The 19,206-nt window shown below is 41.3% G+C and overlaps 2 protein-coding genes across 2 annotated transcripts in view; one reads left to right on the plus strand and one right to left on the minus strand.

Annotated features, from left to right (window-relative positions):
* LOC129102102 (ras-specific guanine nucleotide-releasing factor RalGPS1-like) overlaps positions 1–13,409 on the minus strand; it is an 85,744-nt gene extending 72,335 nt beyond the window's left edge. Inside the window, exons 1-3 of the mRNA XM_054612069.1 lie at positions 13,362–13,409; positions 2,625–2,764; positions 411–515 (exon numbers count right to left, since the gene is read on the minus strand). Of these exons, the coding sequence (XP_054468044.1) occupies positions 411–515; positions 2,625–2,681 (162 nt within the window). The 5' untranslated portion in view covers positions 2,682–2,764; positions 13,362–13,409. The remainder of the gene's footprint in view (positions 1–410; positions 516–2,624; positions 2,765–13,361) is intronic.
* A 1,700-nt stretch (positions 13,410–15,109) lies between these two features.
* On the plus strand, positions 15,110–18,587 carry LOC129102783 (sperm-associated antigen 16 protein). Its single transcript, XM_054613052.1, has 3 exons — positions 15,110–16,090; positions 17,727–17,831; positions 17,922–18,587. The coding sequence occupies exons 1-3, from the start codon at positions 15,110–15,112 to the stop codon at positions 18,585–18,587; spliced, it is 1,752 nt and encodes a 583-aa protein (XP_054469027.1).
* The last annotated feature ends 619 nt before the right edge of the window (positions 18,588–19,206 follow it).

Below are 19,206 nucleotides of genomic sequence, written 5' to 3' on the forward strand. Positions count from 1 at the left end.
TATCCGTTGTCCACAGCTGCTAAACGCTGTTTCATCAAATGGTTGCAGACATCTGGAGGCATCAGGTCACGTGTTAATAAATCAATAGCCTTTGATTTTTAGTTGAAGTTGTTGCGATCCACAACCTCTACTTCTACTCTGTTTACTGGCAAATAACAGCCAGGCAAAACCATTTCAGTTTATTAGTTTCAGACCTGATGATGGAAAAACTCCTAATTTTCATTTCTCTTTTTGCGACACTGCAAGTTTTGATGTTGGCAATCACTTGCTACCATTTTTTATTGACAAAGTTCAACTCTTTTTGAGTGAACTAGACAATATTTACCTCCCTCTCTTTGACATTTAAAACTTTGCCGGGTAAGAAGTCTAATAGCATGCTGGAGTCCGATCAGTGTTGTACGTTTACTTACAGCAAACTCCTCGGGCGTCACCTTCAGCACATCAAAGACCACTGCATCGTAGCTCTTGGCATAGTCCACGCAATGTACATCCAGAGAGTCAGAGCTGCTGCTGGCCTGAGAGACACACACACACACACACACACACACACACACACACACACACACACACACACACACACACACACACACACACACACACACACACACACACACACACACACACACACACACACACACACACACACACACACACACACACACACACACATCAATCACAGTGACTGTACATACAGAACCAGCCGTCAGGGACCACAAGGCCAGCGTTTAGTCATGAAACTGTGTACTGTCTGAATAAAGTTAACAAAATGTAGTGAGTAAGAAATCAATGTTAGATAATAATTAAATAAAAATCCGAAATTCTCTTTATTCATTTGATGCGTTGGAGTGACAAAACGTCTTTTACCCTGCTACTGCCAGGCCTCAGTGACGGTAAAGTCAACGATGGAGGTTTGGTTAGTCTGTCCACCTGTCCAGCTCTCTGGTCCTGTCGTAAAATTTGGTTTGGACGTAATAGATTTACAAAGAAAAGTTCCTGCTGATTTAGGTGACCTTCAGGCCTCTCCTCTATATAGAACAACCGTCACATAAAATTGTCTCCCTGACCATCAGTTTGGCCTGATTTTGGTAGAATCACAGTTATATTTTTGATCTCCACTGTTTCCTTAGTGCAAACACCCATGAACACAACCAAAGGCCCTTACTCTGTGTCACTGTGAACACTATGGAGCAATGCTTTCATGTGTTCCCGAATGTGAGTGACACAATACAGATTCCTGCAAGGTCCAAAATTAGCCTTCGCCAGACCCCAAAATACGAGAAAATTGTTTTCTTTGGCGAGCAAATTATGGAGACCAACCGCTACTCTGCCCGGTAGAAATATATTACTTTCCTACACGCGCCGGAGAAAGCTGCTAGTTCACTTCAGACCGCTACATCTGCTGCGCCGCGCTACATGATGAATGTAACCGACACCTGCCCGACCGCCCGCTCTCAACCAACAGCTCTCTGGAGCTCTGGGTCGGCAGCACAGAGGTCAACGGTAGACAGTAACCTTGTATTTTTAGGTTCATAAAATGGACCCTGGACTCAAGAATATGTCTTTTATAGTGTTTCTTCTTGCACTTAGAGCTGAATACCACTGAATTTACAATACAGTGTTGAAACAGTTGAATTAACATTCCTGGATACAGTTAGTGTTACTATCATTACTGCACAATATAACATTGATTGACAAGATCTTATAAGACAAAGATAGGACATGCTAAATAGTAATAAGAGCAAAGAGCTGACAAAAAAATGTGTTTGGCTGGTTATTTATTTCAAGCTTTGGACATGGGGTTCCAGCCAATGGTTTCACAATATTCCAGTGATTCACTGGAATTCATTTAAAATATCTATTAGACTTCAAGCATACACACAATGTGTTTAGATGACAAACACTGAATGTAAAATAAATGTTATATATTTACAAGAGCACTCCACTGTTTATAATGTCATATACAGACAGGGGAGGACAATGAAAGGGACAAGGACAAAGAGACTGGATACGACCACAACAGGAAAACATTTTAATAAATAGCATAATGGTATTTACTGGGTTATGAAGGACTCCACCGAGTAAAAGCAGATGCTTTGTTCCTGGCATATCCATTTCAAATTATGATAATATGGCATGAATTCCTCTAATGTTTCCACTGGCCTGTTAAGCCTTGATTCAGTGTGCTTCTAAAAAGGTGACTTTTATCCTTCCAAGGTTAATAAGGCTCAGCTCTGGCATTTTAATCAAAGAAACAAACAAATGGGAAGGAATAATTCAATTATTAAAAGGAAAAAGAGAACATTGGGCAAACAAAAAGACACTGCAAGTCCTTTTGGAATGAGACTACGTGGAGGTGGTTCACAGGTGGGAAAAAAAAAAATACAGTTTTTTTTTTTTTTTTGTCCTGATAAATAAAGTTCTAGCATGGGATCGGCCTAACAATTTGTTCCAGAGCTGGATTAACTTAAATGTTAGTATACTTTTCTAATGATGTTAGTGTATCACCACCATCATCAGGTCAAAATGTATTCCAGACATTTAAAGTTATTTTGAGACACACACACACACACACGCACGCACACACGCACGCACGCACGCACACGCACACGCACACGCGTTCTTACCTCGGAGGTGACTGAATGGATGCTGGTGCCATCTGAAAGCCCGTTCCTGCGATACATGCTCACAGAGGGACTGGTGGGATGCACAGGTCGGGGCGACAGAGGCCTTTAGCTGGTGGGCGCACATAACCTTTCATCCATGCCTGGAGACGGAGGACACAAGTTATTAACCTCCTGTTTTTTGATCAATAAAAGTCCCCTTAATTAGCTTTAAAAGCAGTTAAAACCTAGGTTTCTTTATAAACACCTGTTATCCAAGCAAATAGCCAACCAAGGTAGAAGCCAACCAAACCCATAGATTTTTCTCCTGTATGACTTCGCAGCAATACTGGACAGAAATAGGTAAAAATATAGATACCCTTTTTTTTTTTTACAAAAGTAGTAAAAACACTGTTTGGCAGTTATTCCTAAAATGCCATGTTTTTTGGCTGCTCCATAACATCAAGTAGAAATATTCTGGATTCAGTGTTGACTTTTGGAAACATTGAGATCTCGCCTTTGAACAAACTCTCTCAGCGAAATGGAACTGCAATGAAACCTAACCACCATTTTTTTTACAGGCCCACAGTACAAAATGACGACATCACTGCAGTTCAAGACAATTAAAAGCTGTGTCCCAATCCAGCGGCTGCAGCCTTCGGAGGCCCCAGCCTTCGCGGTACAAGTCGGCTGCGTCCTTTGAATACCGCGAAGACGAGACCGAGCAGTCCCCGAAATGAGACGGTCTGGTCTACAGAGGATTTCCTGTTTGCGTCACCAGCTTTTCGCGCCCCCACACTTTTGCCGCTCCCGTCTCCTAGCAACCCGCCGCGGTTGTCATAAAAGAAGTATAAAACAGGTAAAGCTAAGTTAAAAGATTAAAATGGATGAGCTGCTGTAAATAGCAAAGCGGCTCCTGGTACGTTAGCTAGTTAGTTAATAGCGTCACGTAACTTAACCAATCATTTTAACATAAGTGTGATCTGATCAGGTTCCTTGTTTTTTGTTTTAACATTTGTATCGGTAGATATTCAAGTGAGTTAAAACTCAATAATTACATTTAAATGTGAATTATCCCATTGCTGGTCCACTAGTCGCCATGTCGATTAAAATCAAAATCAATCTTGGGATATGTTGGGCCGTGAAGGATCCATCAGTTGTATCCTCCGAATCTGGGAAAAGAAGGCTGCATTTGTCAGCTGCATGAGAAGGAGTCTTTGAAATGGGACGGCCCCGAAGGATGCGGCCGCTGGATTGGGACACAGCTACAGACAAATCCAGTATTTATATTTCTGTTGATTGACGAATCAATAAATAATAAATTAAGTCATGATGATAATGTCACATGTTTAAAGGGCTTGAAGCTACAAGTTATAATATTCTACTGTGATTGAAGGTTAGTGCCATTCATTAGCTGAATAAAGTTATGTTAGTCTTATCGATTAATGCAGCAAAGCATCTAACTTCATCGTTACTGCAGTTTTCATGTTGACTCTAGATACTAAAGAATGATTTTTTGCTTGTTTGTAGTGATAATCAAAAAGATAAGGAAAAACACACTGAAATGTAGTATATGTTACAAAAAAGATTATCTAAATTGGATTATTTTCCCTATATCCTTCAACCATATCAAATGGTGATTAGTAATTCTCTCTGCTCATTTGTAGAACTTGTCCAACTGACATCCAGCCTAAGTTCATCCACAATGCAAAATGGGCTAACATTGCTCCCACAGCAAACCTCTCCCTCCACAGGACAAACTGCTGGTGAGTATAACTTCTTTTCCTGCAGGGTCTGCACACTAGTTACACAATTTAAACTGCAGTAAAGATAATACTAGCTAAACCTCCTACAAGACGTCAGACATGCAAACAGACAGTGTTCAGAACCTTGACATCTAAAAAGGCAGAGAAGATGAGAACAGCGTTACAAGCAGAGTGGATGTTTTTGGTGCTAAGGTGCCCTCTAATGTGCAGCTGAGATACTGCACGGGTGGAGGACCACTACTTTGAAATGTTGACGCACACTTATGAGGCCACGTATGCCACAATCCAGCACGTGCATGCAACTAGGTTAGGGTTATTTACTGACCCATTTACATGTTACTTTTCTTTCAAAAGTCAAAGTGACAACAGGCAGTGGTTGCTGTGCCATGCTGGCTCTCTGAGCTACTTATCAATACAAAGAGATGTTGTGTTTTACAGGGACACCCAACTGGTTTCACACATGAGATCGGTTCACTAGTGGCAGGCAGGACTACCAGTCAGCATGTGAAAACAGTAATCAAATCCCTCTGTGTCTCTGGAGGAGCTTTGCCAAGCCTGAAGTTTACTAGGCAGGTCTAATGAAAAGATAGGACTGGGATGCATTATGGGAAATGGAAATATGGTCCAGTGTTGATGGAGTTTGACCCATTCTAGGGTCTTAAGATCACTTCAACTTTGACCACTTTTAAAAATGTTTCTTGTGAGTTTCCAACTTTATAAAAGAGCAACACAAAGTCATCAGATTAAGATGTTGGTTGGGTTTTTTTTTAAACCCAGTCTGCAAACAAAGCAAAAGAAGTTGCCATTATACGTTTCTGCAAACCACGGCAACCTTGAATGTCGATGTTGTACTTGGTTAAGGTTAGAAAAAATATTCATGTTAATGTAACAACATAAAAACGTCACCCAATAACAGTAGCAATGTAACAACCCTAAATAAATAACATTCACCCTTAGCAGACTTTCAGACTTTCTAAGGTGACGAGCAGAAACTCAACAGATCTTCAGGGTGAAAAAACTAATCTGTTCAGACTGCACCTTGGCCCACAAAAGAATAATAAACTCTATCTCTCTATCCCTTTTTGTTGCTGATATTTGCATGTGAATATTTCAGAGCCAGATAACTCACACTCTCACCACACACACACACACACACACACACACACACACACACACACACACACACACACACACACACACACACACACACACACACACACACACACACACACACACACACACACACACACACACACACACACACACACACACACACACACACACACACACACACACTACATGGTAGTACACACCAACCACAGCAGGAGACCTACACTGTGTGTTCTCTGGCTGCAGTGTTTCTGACACTGGAAAAGTGACAAAGGAAGTATACTAAAACAATCACTTTGCATACTATTAAACACATGCTTTTTGTGTTGCGCTGATCATGGACACATTGTCCCAAAGTTCAATTCACAAAGGGAATGGAAGAGCTGCTCACAGCATGGAACAAAATGAAAATAAATATGGATGTTGGTCAAACAGATTCAGGAACACATCAGAATACTGACAATAGAAATCATATCCTTGGAAAACATTTGAATTTCCATTTGTTAAGCTTAACTGGCATTGCTATTCTCATCAATATTGATATGAATAGCGCAAGAGCTAAGTATGCACATTTGTTTGTATAATAAGGCAAAAACGGCTAAAATTATGTTATTATGTTATAAAGTGAATATGCAGTGTGGAATTGGGAGAAATTAAACCACTACAAGGTGCCCCTGTTCCAGATTAAAGACACTTATTCTAAACAGATTTTAAGTGATGTGCTGAAAAATGACAAAATGAAAAAAACTCATAAAAGAGTAAGATGGTTTACCTTAAAAACGTTTGATTTTTGTTTTAAAACCACATTTTGTATGATTTCCTGTTGGTTTAAAAATAGTAAAATTGTAATTTTCTAATTTACTACGTACAAACAGTATAATAGAAAGAGTTGTACATACTGTATATAATTAGTATGAAGTATGGAATTGGGACACAGTACAGGATTGTAGTTGACTTGTGTATAGATTATATTTTGGCCTTCTACCCTGTCATCACAATAAGCCCTAGAAACCCAAACCCCTCACTGTTCAGCATTAATATACAACATTCTGAAATGTCCTACTTTGCATTATGTGTTTTGCATAACAGATCAATTCCTGAGAACACATCAACATAAGACTGTACCATGGCCTCACATTATCATGGTATTGAGATTTTTTTGTGTTTAGAGCTAGACTGATAAATATGTGTCAGAAAATATCAGCTAATTGCAGATATATCAGCATTTGTCAGCTGATAAAGCAATAAGGATAGTTAGACTATCGAGTCTTGATTCGTAAAGGACAACTCATCGTTGGTTTTATGCATGATCTGTATAACAGAAGTGGACATAGTCGTCGTGATGTAACCCATTGATTAGTGGACTGGAGTTTTGAAGCCTACACTAATGGTTAGCCGCCGAAAGTGGTACGCTAACCGTTAGCCGTCATGCCAAAGTTAAGACGCTAAGGGTTAGCTGTAAAGCGGAAGAGAAAGTTGGTCTTATCTAAAGAGCTCTAGGAGGCATAATCCTTCCTTTGTAAGGTACCCATCAATGAATATCTGCGTTCTGCACACACTGCAGGAGTAAATTTGGATATAAAAGATCGTATTAAAACGACCACATAGCCATATACAATAGCGCCCCTTTGGTGCGTGCATAAGTGCATACGTGTGTGTGTGTGTGTGTGTGTGTGTGTGTGTGCAGTACACTAAAGGGTTGCGGTTTTATTTTATGTTTTTAATTGTGGACACCCTAACCATAGAGTACTCTCACCTTACTAACGTACTCCACTCAGTCGGCTTACAGCGTCCATAATCAAGAACGCTCACTTAACAAACACCTTTTTTGGGGAATCCCCCTGAGGTTTGTAAAAAGGGGTCAGAGCTAAATTATCTCTGTAGCAGCATGGTAATCAAATTTTAAAGGAGCCATCCGGTAGGGAGGGGGATGGGAGGGGGATTAAATGAGAGTGAGAGCGCTAACAGTAAGGGCCCCTAGCTCTAACGTCTCTATTATATGTGTGGACATAAACTGCTTACAATTGGAAGCCCATTGTAGCAAAGGAAGACTGCTAGCTATTCAAACATGGATGGCAAAAATGTGGGATTTAAAATATTCAAAAACATATTAGCTTTGTTTTCTGAGGTAGATAATACATTAATTGCGTTTATTAGACAGGGAACCTATCGCTATATACCCACATGCTGGGTTTGGAACATAAACTTGTGTCGTCATTAAACTTTATTTCTTTACATCATCATGCAAGAGGTGGTGCATGAGTTTTGTTACCATGTAAACATCGAAAATCAGGGGAAAGAAAGCAGTGCCTCTGTGTTTCAGTCACAAAGACGAGACTTCTTTTGGATGCAGATCAACAAGGTCAGAACACACGGCTTCATAGGTGTTTGGCTGTTTCTTCGTCTGGACGTTCCTTGATATTAGTGTACAGTTAGACTGTAGACAACCACTCCTGAAGTCTACTGCTGCTCCACTAGGCTGAACGTCCTGTTCTTGGCAGTCATCCCTCACATACTGTAGAGGGGAACGAGTAATTTATTGCTGCAATCTCATCATGTTGAACTGTCACTGTGTGGCTGACCTGGGTTAAAAACTATCTCAACTATCTCATATCAGTATCTTCGGTTTTCGGATCAGCTCGTACTTCCTCAAAAGTATTGTTTGGCCTCTCTCTCTCTCTCTCTCTCTCTCATAACAGCTGTCCTCGCAAAGATCTAGAAATGAGAGGAAGACAGTTCGTTTTTATCATTCAGTTTGGTATGAAACTTTTATTCACTTCAGTGCGCTCAGTGAACCAAAAAATGACTTACTAATGTCTCATCAGGCTAATACACTGTAATTACGTCTCTTAGCGTACTGTGCTCACCATGTAGCGGTTAGTTAAACTGGGCGATGGCAAACCAGTACAGCGTTTAAGCATTCAACAGAAAATAACGATCATGTCAAGTTGACCGCATGTGGCTGGTTCTCACATCTGTGTGTGTGTGTGTGTGTGTGTGTGTCTCAGAGTGGCAAATCTTTCCCAGGTGTTTATCCGTTTGTCTGTAGGTGTGCAGTTGAGACCAAAATGTAGGTTGAGTTCAAAGATGGCTGTGTTCCAAAGATTGTATATAATAAGAGGATGTAGTCGTCGTGACATAACCCGTTGCTTTGTGGATTGGGGTTTTGAAGCCTTTGGTTGGGATTTTGGCCGTCGTCATCTTGGTTTTTTGTAGCTAGGAAAGGGAGTGACCATATTTGGACTGTGGAGGAGTAATGCAGAGACGCCGTATACGACTCTGGTGGCAGTAGCAACGTGTCAATCACAAGGTAGCCCCGCCCTAAAGCATACGATGCTTTATAGTCTATTTAATTGTATAGAAGTCTATGAGAAAATGACTCTACTTCTCTCTCGATTTATTCCCTCAGTAAACATTGTAAACATGAGTTTATGGTCTCAATCTCTTGTTTCAAGTCTTCTTCAATACAGAATGATATTCATTTAGTAAATTATGGTCCATTTAGAGTCAAATAGACTATAAAGCAGACTATGCTTTAGGGCGGGCTTACTGTGATTGACAGGTCAGCTGCTACCAGAACTGTATACGGCTTCTCTACGTCACTCCTCAGCATTCCAAATATGGTAACTTCCATTTCCCAGTTACAAAAAAAACAACATGGCGACCTCCGTATTCCAAGATGACTAAGCTGAAATCGCCGAACTCAAGGCTTCATAATGGCAGTCTACAAACCAATGGATGACGTCACGGTAACTACTTCCACTTATACGATCTATGCTTATGACATTATGCCAATGTTGAGTGCAATATATTTTACAGTAAATATTCTGGCCGATGAGCCACCATTTACTTTAAAATAAATGACAAAAAATGTTGTATGATTTACCAAAAAGAAATACCAAACTGTCAACCCAAGCCCTAAAACCCATAGGTAGGCCCACATACTAAACCGCAGATCTTGTCTTCTATTATACTGCTAAAAATAATGGAGTCATACAAATTCTAATATGACAATTAAATCAGGATAACATTTCCTCAAACTTGTTTGGAGTAATACATTATGTGTATTTTGTTGAGCAACCTCTTCTGCTGAGAAGCGACTGGTTTGATAACTGCGCTCCCTGCTGTAGCCTTACTGGCAGTTAGCAGAGCCCCATGACAATTCCTCACATCTTTATACTGTGAAATATCATCTTTGCGGTTTTGTCAATTGTTTTGATTTTATCTTTGTACTAACCAAATTAATTGTTGAGATTTGAAAACGCAGCAACATAAAAAAATAAATAAAAAAAAAGACTGAAAGGTTATTATTGTTGGTATAAATGATGGACAAATCTAACAGAGTAACAAAGGAATTAGGCCACACTCAGACAAACAACAGCACTGCAGAAAAAAGGAGAGCACTGTGCTGAGGGCCTTCGCCAAAGTGCCTCATTGGCAAAACACTTTTTCTTCATTCCTCTCTACAGTGAAACTGTTCCCTGCATAACCTCCAGCTCCTTTCAATGCCAGAGTCAATCAAACTCAATTTAGTGTTACTTCAACTGCACTCTGGTGGAAAACCAGGTCTTTGTATGTTTCCGTTCCTCATGTAGCTGCCCTAGATCTGGGCTGTATGTTTGGTAAGAATCTGGCGTTACAATACATACCATAATACAGGGGCTACAATTCAATATATGGCAATACTATAAGCAAGGTGATATATGGTGATTTATTTTTTATATCACTTTATGAAAAGTGTCATAGCATATAGATTACACCAAATGGATTAAATCCAAGTAAAATAAAGTTTACTTTGGTCATGTTATCAGAGAAGTAAGATATACACTTCAGCATTCGTCACAGGTAACATCCAACATCAGGGCACAACTTTTTGTGCAATCTGAGACGCAGTCTGCCAGCAATCTTTGAAAGTAAAATTGAAGTAAAACTTAAATGAAATAAGTATACGGTTACCTCGCGATCATCACAATGCAGGATTTCCAGAGTTGTAAAATCCTTCCTAAAATGCTGGATCAAGTATTCTGAGTCTATGCATTGATCTGATATCATATCAATATCAGCTATTTGCTCACTTCTTTCTCATCTCTGTTGAGAGTTGCACATGCACAGTACTGTTATTTATTCCTAGATGTATTTAAGTTTCTGTACTAGAAAAAGAAATACAATTTTATATATCGCGAGGTATACTTATTTCATATATATATACCTCGCGATATATAAAATTGTATTTCTTTTTCTACAGCTGATCGATACTGAAGTTCAGGTTTCGGAATCAGTATCTGAAAGGGAAAAAAAATGGTATGGGAACATCTCTTTACGTAGATTAAGAGACATGTGCATGGCATTCTTACCCCTGAGGAAGAATAAATGAGTAATGTGTCCCACCATCACAGGTCCAACAAAACCAACAGGAGAATTGGACGTCAGTCAAATACATTTTGTACTAAATCAAGCTTTCCTCTCACTGGCTTGTTCTTCTCGTTTGGATAAACCCACAGAACAAGATGTGGAAATGAAAAGCATCACTCAAAACACTGTTTGTCTTGTGTACATTACATTACATTACAGTCATTTAGCAGACGCTTTTTATCCAAAGCGACTTACAGTCAGTAGTATATTACATATCATTCACCCATTCACACACTGATGACAGGCTACCATGCAAGGTGCCACCATCAGACTCTAACTAACATTCATGCAACATCCAGTCCACACCGATGGCAAGCCTTCGGGAGCAACTTGGGGTTAAGTGTCTTGCCCAAGGACACATCGACTGCCGAAGCCGGGTATCGAACCACCGACCCTCTGATTGGAGAACTACCTTGCTCTCCACTACGACACAGCCGCCCCCCGTGTACAAACCCGCAGCCATTTTTCTATTTAAAAAGGGGCCTACCATCTATTTAATAGTACATGGTCATCATGTCAAGGTCAACATGTTTTTTTTGGAAGAGGGGGACGTTGTGCATTTACAGCACAGCCAGTAAAGCACCCATTAGTATCCATGGTGACGAATGCCACTGCTTGTAGACGGAACCAGAAATTGTGCCCCACAGTTTGTCTGTTTATTATACCACACCTCTGAATTAAATAGGAAGAGGATAACAGACATGAGGGCTGTGGCGTTTTACAAACAGCACCGATTTTTAAATCAGTCTGATATCTCCATACTAATTTCACACTAATCATTATGAAAAGAACTATCAGTTGCCATATTGTCTATTATTTAGTTTCAAGGCTAGCATCACGTCAGTCGTGCTGTACCAAATGATTTTACATTGAAAGCTTTTATTTAGGTTTTCCAATGAAGCTTTATTTTATAACCTAAATAAAGGGATTCGTCATATTTAATGAGTTAGTCCTATTGTATTAAATCACCTTTTGTGGTGAGTATAACTCAACACTGTATGTTCACTTTGAGTGCGGCAAGCAGGAGAGCAGTGAAAATTCTGTTTTTGAAAGGATAAACACCAACACATTTGGATTGAAGCAGAGTATTTTGTGATATAAAAACATGTTGTGAAACTCTAGATTCAGCTATTAGTCTATTTTACAACGTATAGGACCAAATTATTTAAATAAGGTCTAATTAAGTGTTCATACTGGGAAGTTGAATTAACTTAAAGACAATCTCTAGGGGCATGTCACAACTCGATTCCAATTCAGAGGGCTACGATGCGATTATCGATTCTTCTTGATGCATCAAAAAATTTCTAGAAATGATTTATTTTTTCTTATTGTGATGTTCTGCTTTCTTAAGCATATCTGTAATGATTCATAATAAAAATCATATGAATTTACTTCCATTATCGTTTACTAATTCAATATAAATAACAAATTGAAGAGATGTGTCAACTGGAGGGTTACATTTCCCAGCATTGCAAAGAGAACCAACAAATAAATCAATCAAATTTGGCCTGTAGCAGCATCCTTGTGGTAAAAACACAGACTTCAGCATGTTCTGAGACTTTGACATAACAACCTGCCCTTATTCACAAATAAATAATATGGACTTCACTTCAACGTAATCCTCTTGTTATGGGCAATCAGCTCTCATAAAAAATATACGCTTTACCTAGAACTTGTGCTAACACAATAAATACAGTGATAAAGTGCTCATTTACATTGACACAATATTCTCTTGTAATGGAGTTACTGCTATCCTACCCACCGCCCTCACCAAGACTTGGCTACTTTTTAGCCTAGCTTAGAAGGTAAACAAGACGGTTGGTACCGCCTTACAGGTCGATGTAAGTTTTGCGTTTAAGCAGGGTTAGTCCGACAGCACAGCAGTTCATAGAGAATTTCTAAATCTTTTGTTGGACTATGATTTCTTTAAATCTTTTTTTTTTTAACACTAATTTCATTGTTGATGTAAATGTGAAATTAAAATCATGTAAAATCTTTGAACATTTCCGGTTGACCACTATTATAAAACACTTGGGGGGGGCAACATTTGACAGATGTCTCTTACATGTCAGTATGTGACAGTACGGGGCGGTAGGGGGGGCGGTGGAGAGTGGGTGGGTCACATTCCACCTACGGCCCAATAAATGATGGAGCCGGCCCTGCGCCACACACACAGACATGTTTTGACAGCTCGAGCCCGAGATTCACGTCAAGTGTCGCAGTCAGACACACGTCCGCGCGCCCTAAACGAAAACACACGTAAATGCAGCAGCCGTGTCCGTGAATCCCGGTGGATCAGTCCGTACACGGTGCCCTGTCACGACGGCGGTATGACACGGCGTTTGCAGCCCATTATGAACCCCCCAACCGGGCCTGCTGCTGCTGCTGCTGCTGCTGCTTTGTACCCGCGCCGCACAGCCTCCACTCACCTCTCGCCCGCACTAACCCGTGCTATCGCCTCTGCGTTACCTACCTTTGCACCAGACAGAGTCCCTCGCCGCTGCTTCTTTGTTAATAAAGACGACAGTACGGGTCCACGTTAAAAACGAGTCCAGCCGCGGTGATTGATTAAACCCGAGCGGGGTTTTTCCCCAGCAGTTTCCAGCGGGGGGTTACTCCTTCCTTTTTTGAGTCGAACATGAAGCCAAGGTCGTAACGTCTGGTCCGCAGGGTCCACGAGCCGTGCGGGATACATTAGCCGAAATCATACAAACATGGCTGTGACGTGCCAAATTATCGGTAGTCGAGGGGAGGAAAAAAAAGAACTGAAAATGAATAAATACCGACAGCAGGAAGTGACAGGTAGGGAGCACTGTGTTGACAGCCAGGTGTACAGCCTAATCATCCGCGGGGCTGCGGAGATGGTCCCGCCTCTTGTGACAGCGGGCCAATCAGAGCGCGGCTCCCGGCCAGCGTCCTTCAGAAGCAGGTGCATCGAGGACGCCTTCACGGGCTGCTTGTGGGCTCGTACATCACGGGTCGTCCGTGGTAAGTTTACTAAAATCTACTCAAGCAAGAAAGCTTGACCGGTTTATATGAACGTGATACTCTATAGCGGCAAGTTAATTTAATTTTAAAAAATGTATGAACCTTTTAAAACACCTCTGAGATGTACTCTGCAGATGCTACAAATCAAATAAAACATAAAAAAATAAATAAATAGGGAAAGTGTTTTATTTCGGGGTTTTTTTGCGCATTTCCACGTTCCCTTGTGTTTTCTGTAATACATAGAAACATGGCTGCAACTGATGTATCTCAGGTGTTTACAGAGGATATTCCTTGTACGAGAGATCAAGTAAACTGACCTGTTGGTGCATTCAGGGACCGATGAATTACAGAAAATCATATAAATGGACTGATAGCCTTGTTAAGCTTTAGAGACTTGATGACACAGCAGTGACAGACCTGTTATTTAAGAAGCACATGCACAAATAAAATATATTTTCTTATATTTTTGTATTGGCAGAGCTTTATAGGTCCTCACCTTCTGTCCTCACAGACCTTGTAATAAATCAAATACATTTTAATAATCCATATCTCTTATACCATCTACCTTTATATATATAAAAAACAAACTTGCTTGGATAAAAACACTATACAAATAAAGTGAGAATATATATTATTTGTTGTACTGTACTGCAGGTGTCATCTGATTCATGTGTTGATCAGGACCTGCTTTCATAGTGTGGGATCATCACTCTGGTTGCCACAGTGATAAGGGTATGAGGTCTCATCATACTGATGAATGAGGACAGTGTGAAGGACATTCATTGTGTTTGTGTACCTCAGACTCTACAGTCAATCAGAGACAAAAAAACAATCCAAAGTTAGTGACATTTGAAATACGCATTTCAAAGACTAAATATATGGGATTTTTTAGGAGTATATGAGAGCGATGTCGTTTCTTTGTTGTGATTTTAAAGCAGATCTGCAACAACAACAAACCCGAGCTCTTTGTTTAGGATGAAATGAAGTATCAGGCACTTTACCGGTGCATGGTTGTGATATAGATGCGTGTTTTTCAACCCCACTGTTAGTTCTAACGAAAATAAATGACTACAAATTGAAACACCAAACTCTTGCTATGACAAAGGGCTTTAATAGTAGATGGAAAGCAGGAAGCAGAGGAGGTGCCATGGTAGCAGGGTAAACAACACAGGGAAGGTAGGCCGTTACCACGGCGACGGGGTAAACAAGGAGCTCAGAGACGGAGGAGAGAAAATGTCAGCAGGAAGAAAAGAAAGAGCGGAGGAGGAACGCAAGGAGGTTTCCTCCGAGGAGGAGGAGGAGGAGGAGAGGGCTGCTGAGGAGGAGGACTTTGAAGAGGCGATGAGGGAGGCTGCTCCCTCCATCGCCTCCAGGACACCTGCACCGTCCCGACGACAGATGTTCCCCGATATCCCCGAGGCGGTGGACGACTTCCTGAGGAACTTCCTCCGGAGAGCCGGTCTGAGAAGGACTCTGAATGTCTTTGAGGTAGAGTGGTACGGCTCGGCTCAGAAGCTCCTGGCTGAACCTCTGAGGACGGCATGGACGGCCGCCTCGTTCATCCCCGATGCCCTCACACACAGGCAGCTCCTCCGCAGGGAGCTGGAGACGGTCCGCAGGGAGACGGACCTGCTCAGACAGGACGTTCTGTCTGCGGGGGAGAGCCTGGGGAGGATGCAGAGGGAGAGGGACTTCCACCGGCTGCAGTACCGGAGAGTCGCTGCGGAGAAAAACAGGATGATCGAGGACTTCAAACGGCTGAGGAGACACCTGGAGTCCTACGAGCCGGCGCTGAGGCAGCTGGAGGACAAATACCAAGCAGCTCTGAGGCAGAACATGCTCATCAGTTTGGAAAAGGACAGAGTTCAAAACGCCACTGACGCAAGACTGAATGAGGATAAATCCAACATCCAGAGAGACAGCAGCATAAATAAAAGGAGCGACAGCGCTGATAAATCACCAGCAAAAACCACTATGACCAGACATCCAGAGGACACAGAGTTTCCTGTCTGCAGCCGGCTGGGGAACCCTCGCCTGGCTCAGGGGACATTTCAAAAGTGGAAAAGCCCCAGCTCCTTCAGCATGGACTACTCCTTCAGAGCCCATAAGCTTCCCATCAGCTGTATTGACCTACATCCAAGAAAACGGATCCTCGCCACCGCCAGTGATGACCGCAGCTGGAGGCTGTGGGAGCTGCAGCCCAACGGGGAGAAGGTGAGGGAGGGGCGTTCATTCAAAACTGTGAGAGAGATGAGGTTAGGTGGTATGATATAGGATCACATACGAGATGAGATGACATATGAGATGATATGACATGAGATGAGATCACATACGAGATGATATGATATATGAGGTAAGATGACATATGAGGTAAGATGACATGAGATGATATGAGATGAGATCACATACGAGATGATATGATATATGAGGTAAGATGACATATGAGGTAAGATGACACATACGAGATGATATATGATGTAAGATGACATATGAGGTAAGATGACATATGAGATGAGATCACATACGAGATGATATGATATATGAGGTCAGATGACATATGAGGTAAGATGACATATGAGATGAGATCACATACGAGATGATATGATATATGAGGTCAGATGACATGTGAGATGAGCTAGGATAAAATAAGAGATGAGACGACATATGAGATAAGGTGAATAATGACATGAGATAGGATAACATACGAGATAAGATGACATATGAGATGAGATGACAAATAAAATGCGAAAGGATCAGTGTGATATGAGATGACATATGAGATGAGAGGCCTGATAAGGTTAGATTAGGTTTACTGTGAGACGAGATGACAGATGAGATGATATGAAATGAATTATGAGATGAGATAGGATAAAATTGGTGATTGGACGATATATGAGATGAGGTAAATAATGAGATGAGATAGGATTACACAAGAGATGAGATCAAATCAGTTTGGATGACATTTGAGATGAGACAAGGAACCAAGATGACATAAACTACTTTCATATAGTCTGTTCTACTTCATTGCCAGTTTTATTGATTATATAATATTTAAATTAAAATAGTTTGAGTGTCTTATATTGTCTGTGTGTGTAGCATTGAGGAGTTTTAACTGAGTTTCATTTTGTGAGATCTCCATGACATAAGATGAGACATGAGAAAAGTTTTAAACTAGGAATCATTAGTTAAGATAAAAGAAAATATGACAAAATAACCAATGAAACTATATATTAGATGAGATGCTTTCATATAAGACTGGACAAATTGATTTAACAACTAGAAAGCATTACTTTTAAGATGAGTCGGTCAAATTGAGATGAGACAAGATACTACTTGAAATGACATGAGACAAGAACAGCAGGAGATGTGATGAGATCAAACCAGCTGAGATACCAGGAGATTAGTTGGGAAATGATAAGATGAGAACCTAAAGATGAGATTTAAAATAGAGACATGGAGAGATAAATACTATGAAATTAGAAACAGTACATGAGAGAGTAGATCTACTACATTAAACATTAAATGAGACGGAATAAGACAAGTTGAGATACTATGAGACTCGTTATGAGATGACAGAGGCTGAGACAAAATGAGGGATTGGTTATAAAGTGTGATGAGATGAAATTCATCAACTGAGACAAAATGTAGAGTCATATATACACATCACAGACAAAATAAAAATGACAAATGAAGAAAATAAATCTGAGATAAAGGACGACACATCTCCACATGAAATGACAAAGGAACAAAACAAAATTTCATCAAATGAGGACAAAAAGCAAGAAGAGACAAGTCAATGAAATCCTATTTTGTGTTGTGCTATGTACTGAAATGTAACGTGTGTTGCCAGGTTGGTCAGATGGTGCTGACAGGTGAGGGTCACTCTGATTGGCTGTCTGGCTGCAGCTTTCACCCTGATGGATCAAAACTGGCAACGACCAGTGGAGACTCTACGGTAGGTCTGTCTCTGTGTTCAGGTCAAAGGACTCTCCAACACCGTCTTAGTTTCCCTGACGGTTGACTCTCGGACCGTCCCCCCTTGCAGGTGCGGCTCTGGGACTTCTCCCGTGGCTGCTGCGTGTTGTCGCTGCCCGGTCACGGCCAGCCCACCTGGGGCTGCTCCTTCCACTCCTCTGGTCACTTCCTGGCCTCCTGCTCCGCCGACCGAACTGCTAAGCTTTGGGACCTGAACAGCCAGCGTTGCCGGCTCACGTTGCGTCGCCATACTGCCTCCGTCAACAGCATCCACTTCCTGCCCTTCTCCAACCTACTCCTCACCTGCTCGGCTGACAAAACCCTCGCCATGTGGGATGCCAGGCTGGGTGTCTGCACCACTTCCTTCCAGGGACACCAGCACCCCTGCAACCACGCCGCCTTCAGCCCGGCGGGCGATGTCGTGGCCTCCTGCGACTCACGTGGCATCGTCAACCTGTGGGATGTCAGGAAACCCGGGTTGGTGATGGCAACGGTAGACGGAGGGCCACAGGCCGCCAACCAGGTGGACTTCAGCCCTTCGGGGAAGACGCTGGCCGTCGCCAGCGACGACAGTCTGGTCAGGGTGGTGGAGGTGGATTCTGGCGTGGCGAGCAGCCTGTCGGGACACGGCGATGCCATGCAGAGCGTGATCTTTGACCACGAGGGGGAGACTGTGATGTCAGCAGGGAGTGATGGCATGATTAACGTCTGGGCGGGAAAGGAAAAAGTGAAGTGAAACGAGCTGATTTTGCTTTGGATGACGATCACATTTCACCTGCTGGTTTATTTTCTTATTTTCTCTTTCTCTCATAACATTTTTGATACTAGAACTCAAGTTTCAGAATTCAAATGAAAATGATTGATGATGATTTTTGATAGCTTTCTTTCAGAAAATAAAAATGATCTAAAAAACTTTACCATGACGAATTTCATTGAATAGAAGCCAAGATTTCTAAATGATAAAGGTTATCTTCACACAAGCAGCTGTATAATCTCTTTGAACTTTTTAAATAAGGAACTATTTTATCAAAGAATAATAAGATTATGAATCTGACCTTAATCTTTCTGTAGCCTACCTGAGATTTTTACACTTGGTGCAACAAAAGCTTTTTGATCAAAAAACCCCAAAGTATTGAGGTTTGATATCCAACTACTACAACGACATAACAAGCTTTCAAAGTCATTATCTAATGATCACGGATTTCTGTTGGATCTTGACTTCTAAGCAAATTCACAACATAAGAAAACATATTTTTGGGGCCATACTGTGTTTTATGCAAATAGAACCGCATGTCAACCATGTGGACTCACACACAAACATAGCAAAAACTTTAGTTGGGCAGCAATTCTATTGT

The sequence above is a fragment of the Anoplopoma fimbria genome, chromosome 14 (assembly GCF_027596085.1).
Source record: "Anoplopoma fimbria isolate UVic2021 breed Golden Eagle Sablefish chromosome 14, Afim_UVic_2022, whole genome shotgun sequence".
NCBI lineage: Eukaryota > Metazoa > Chordata > Actinopteri > Perciformes > Anoplopomatidae > Anoplopoma > Anoplopoma fimbria.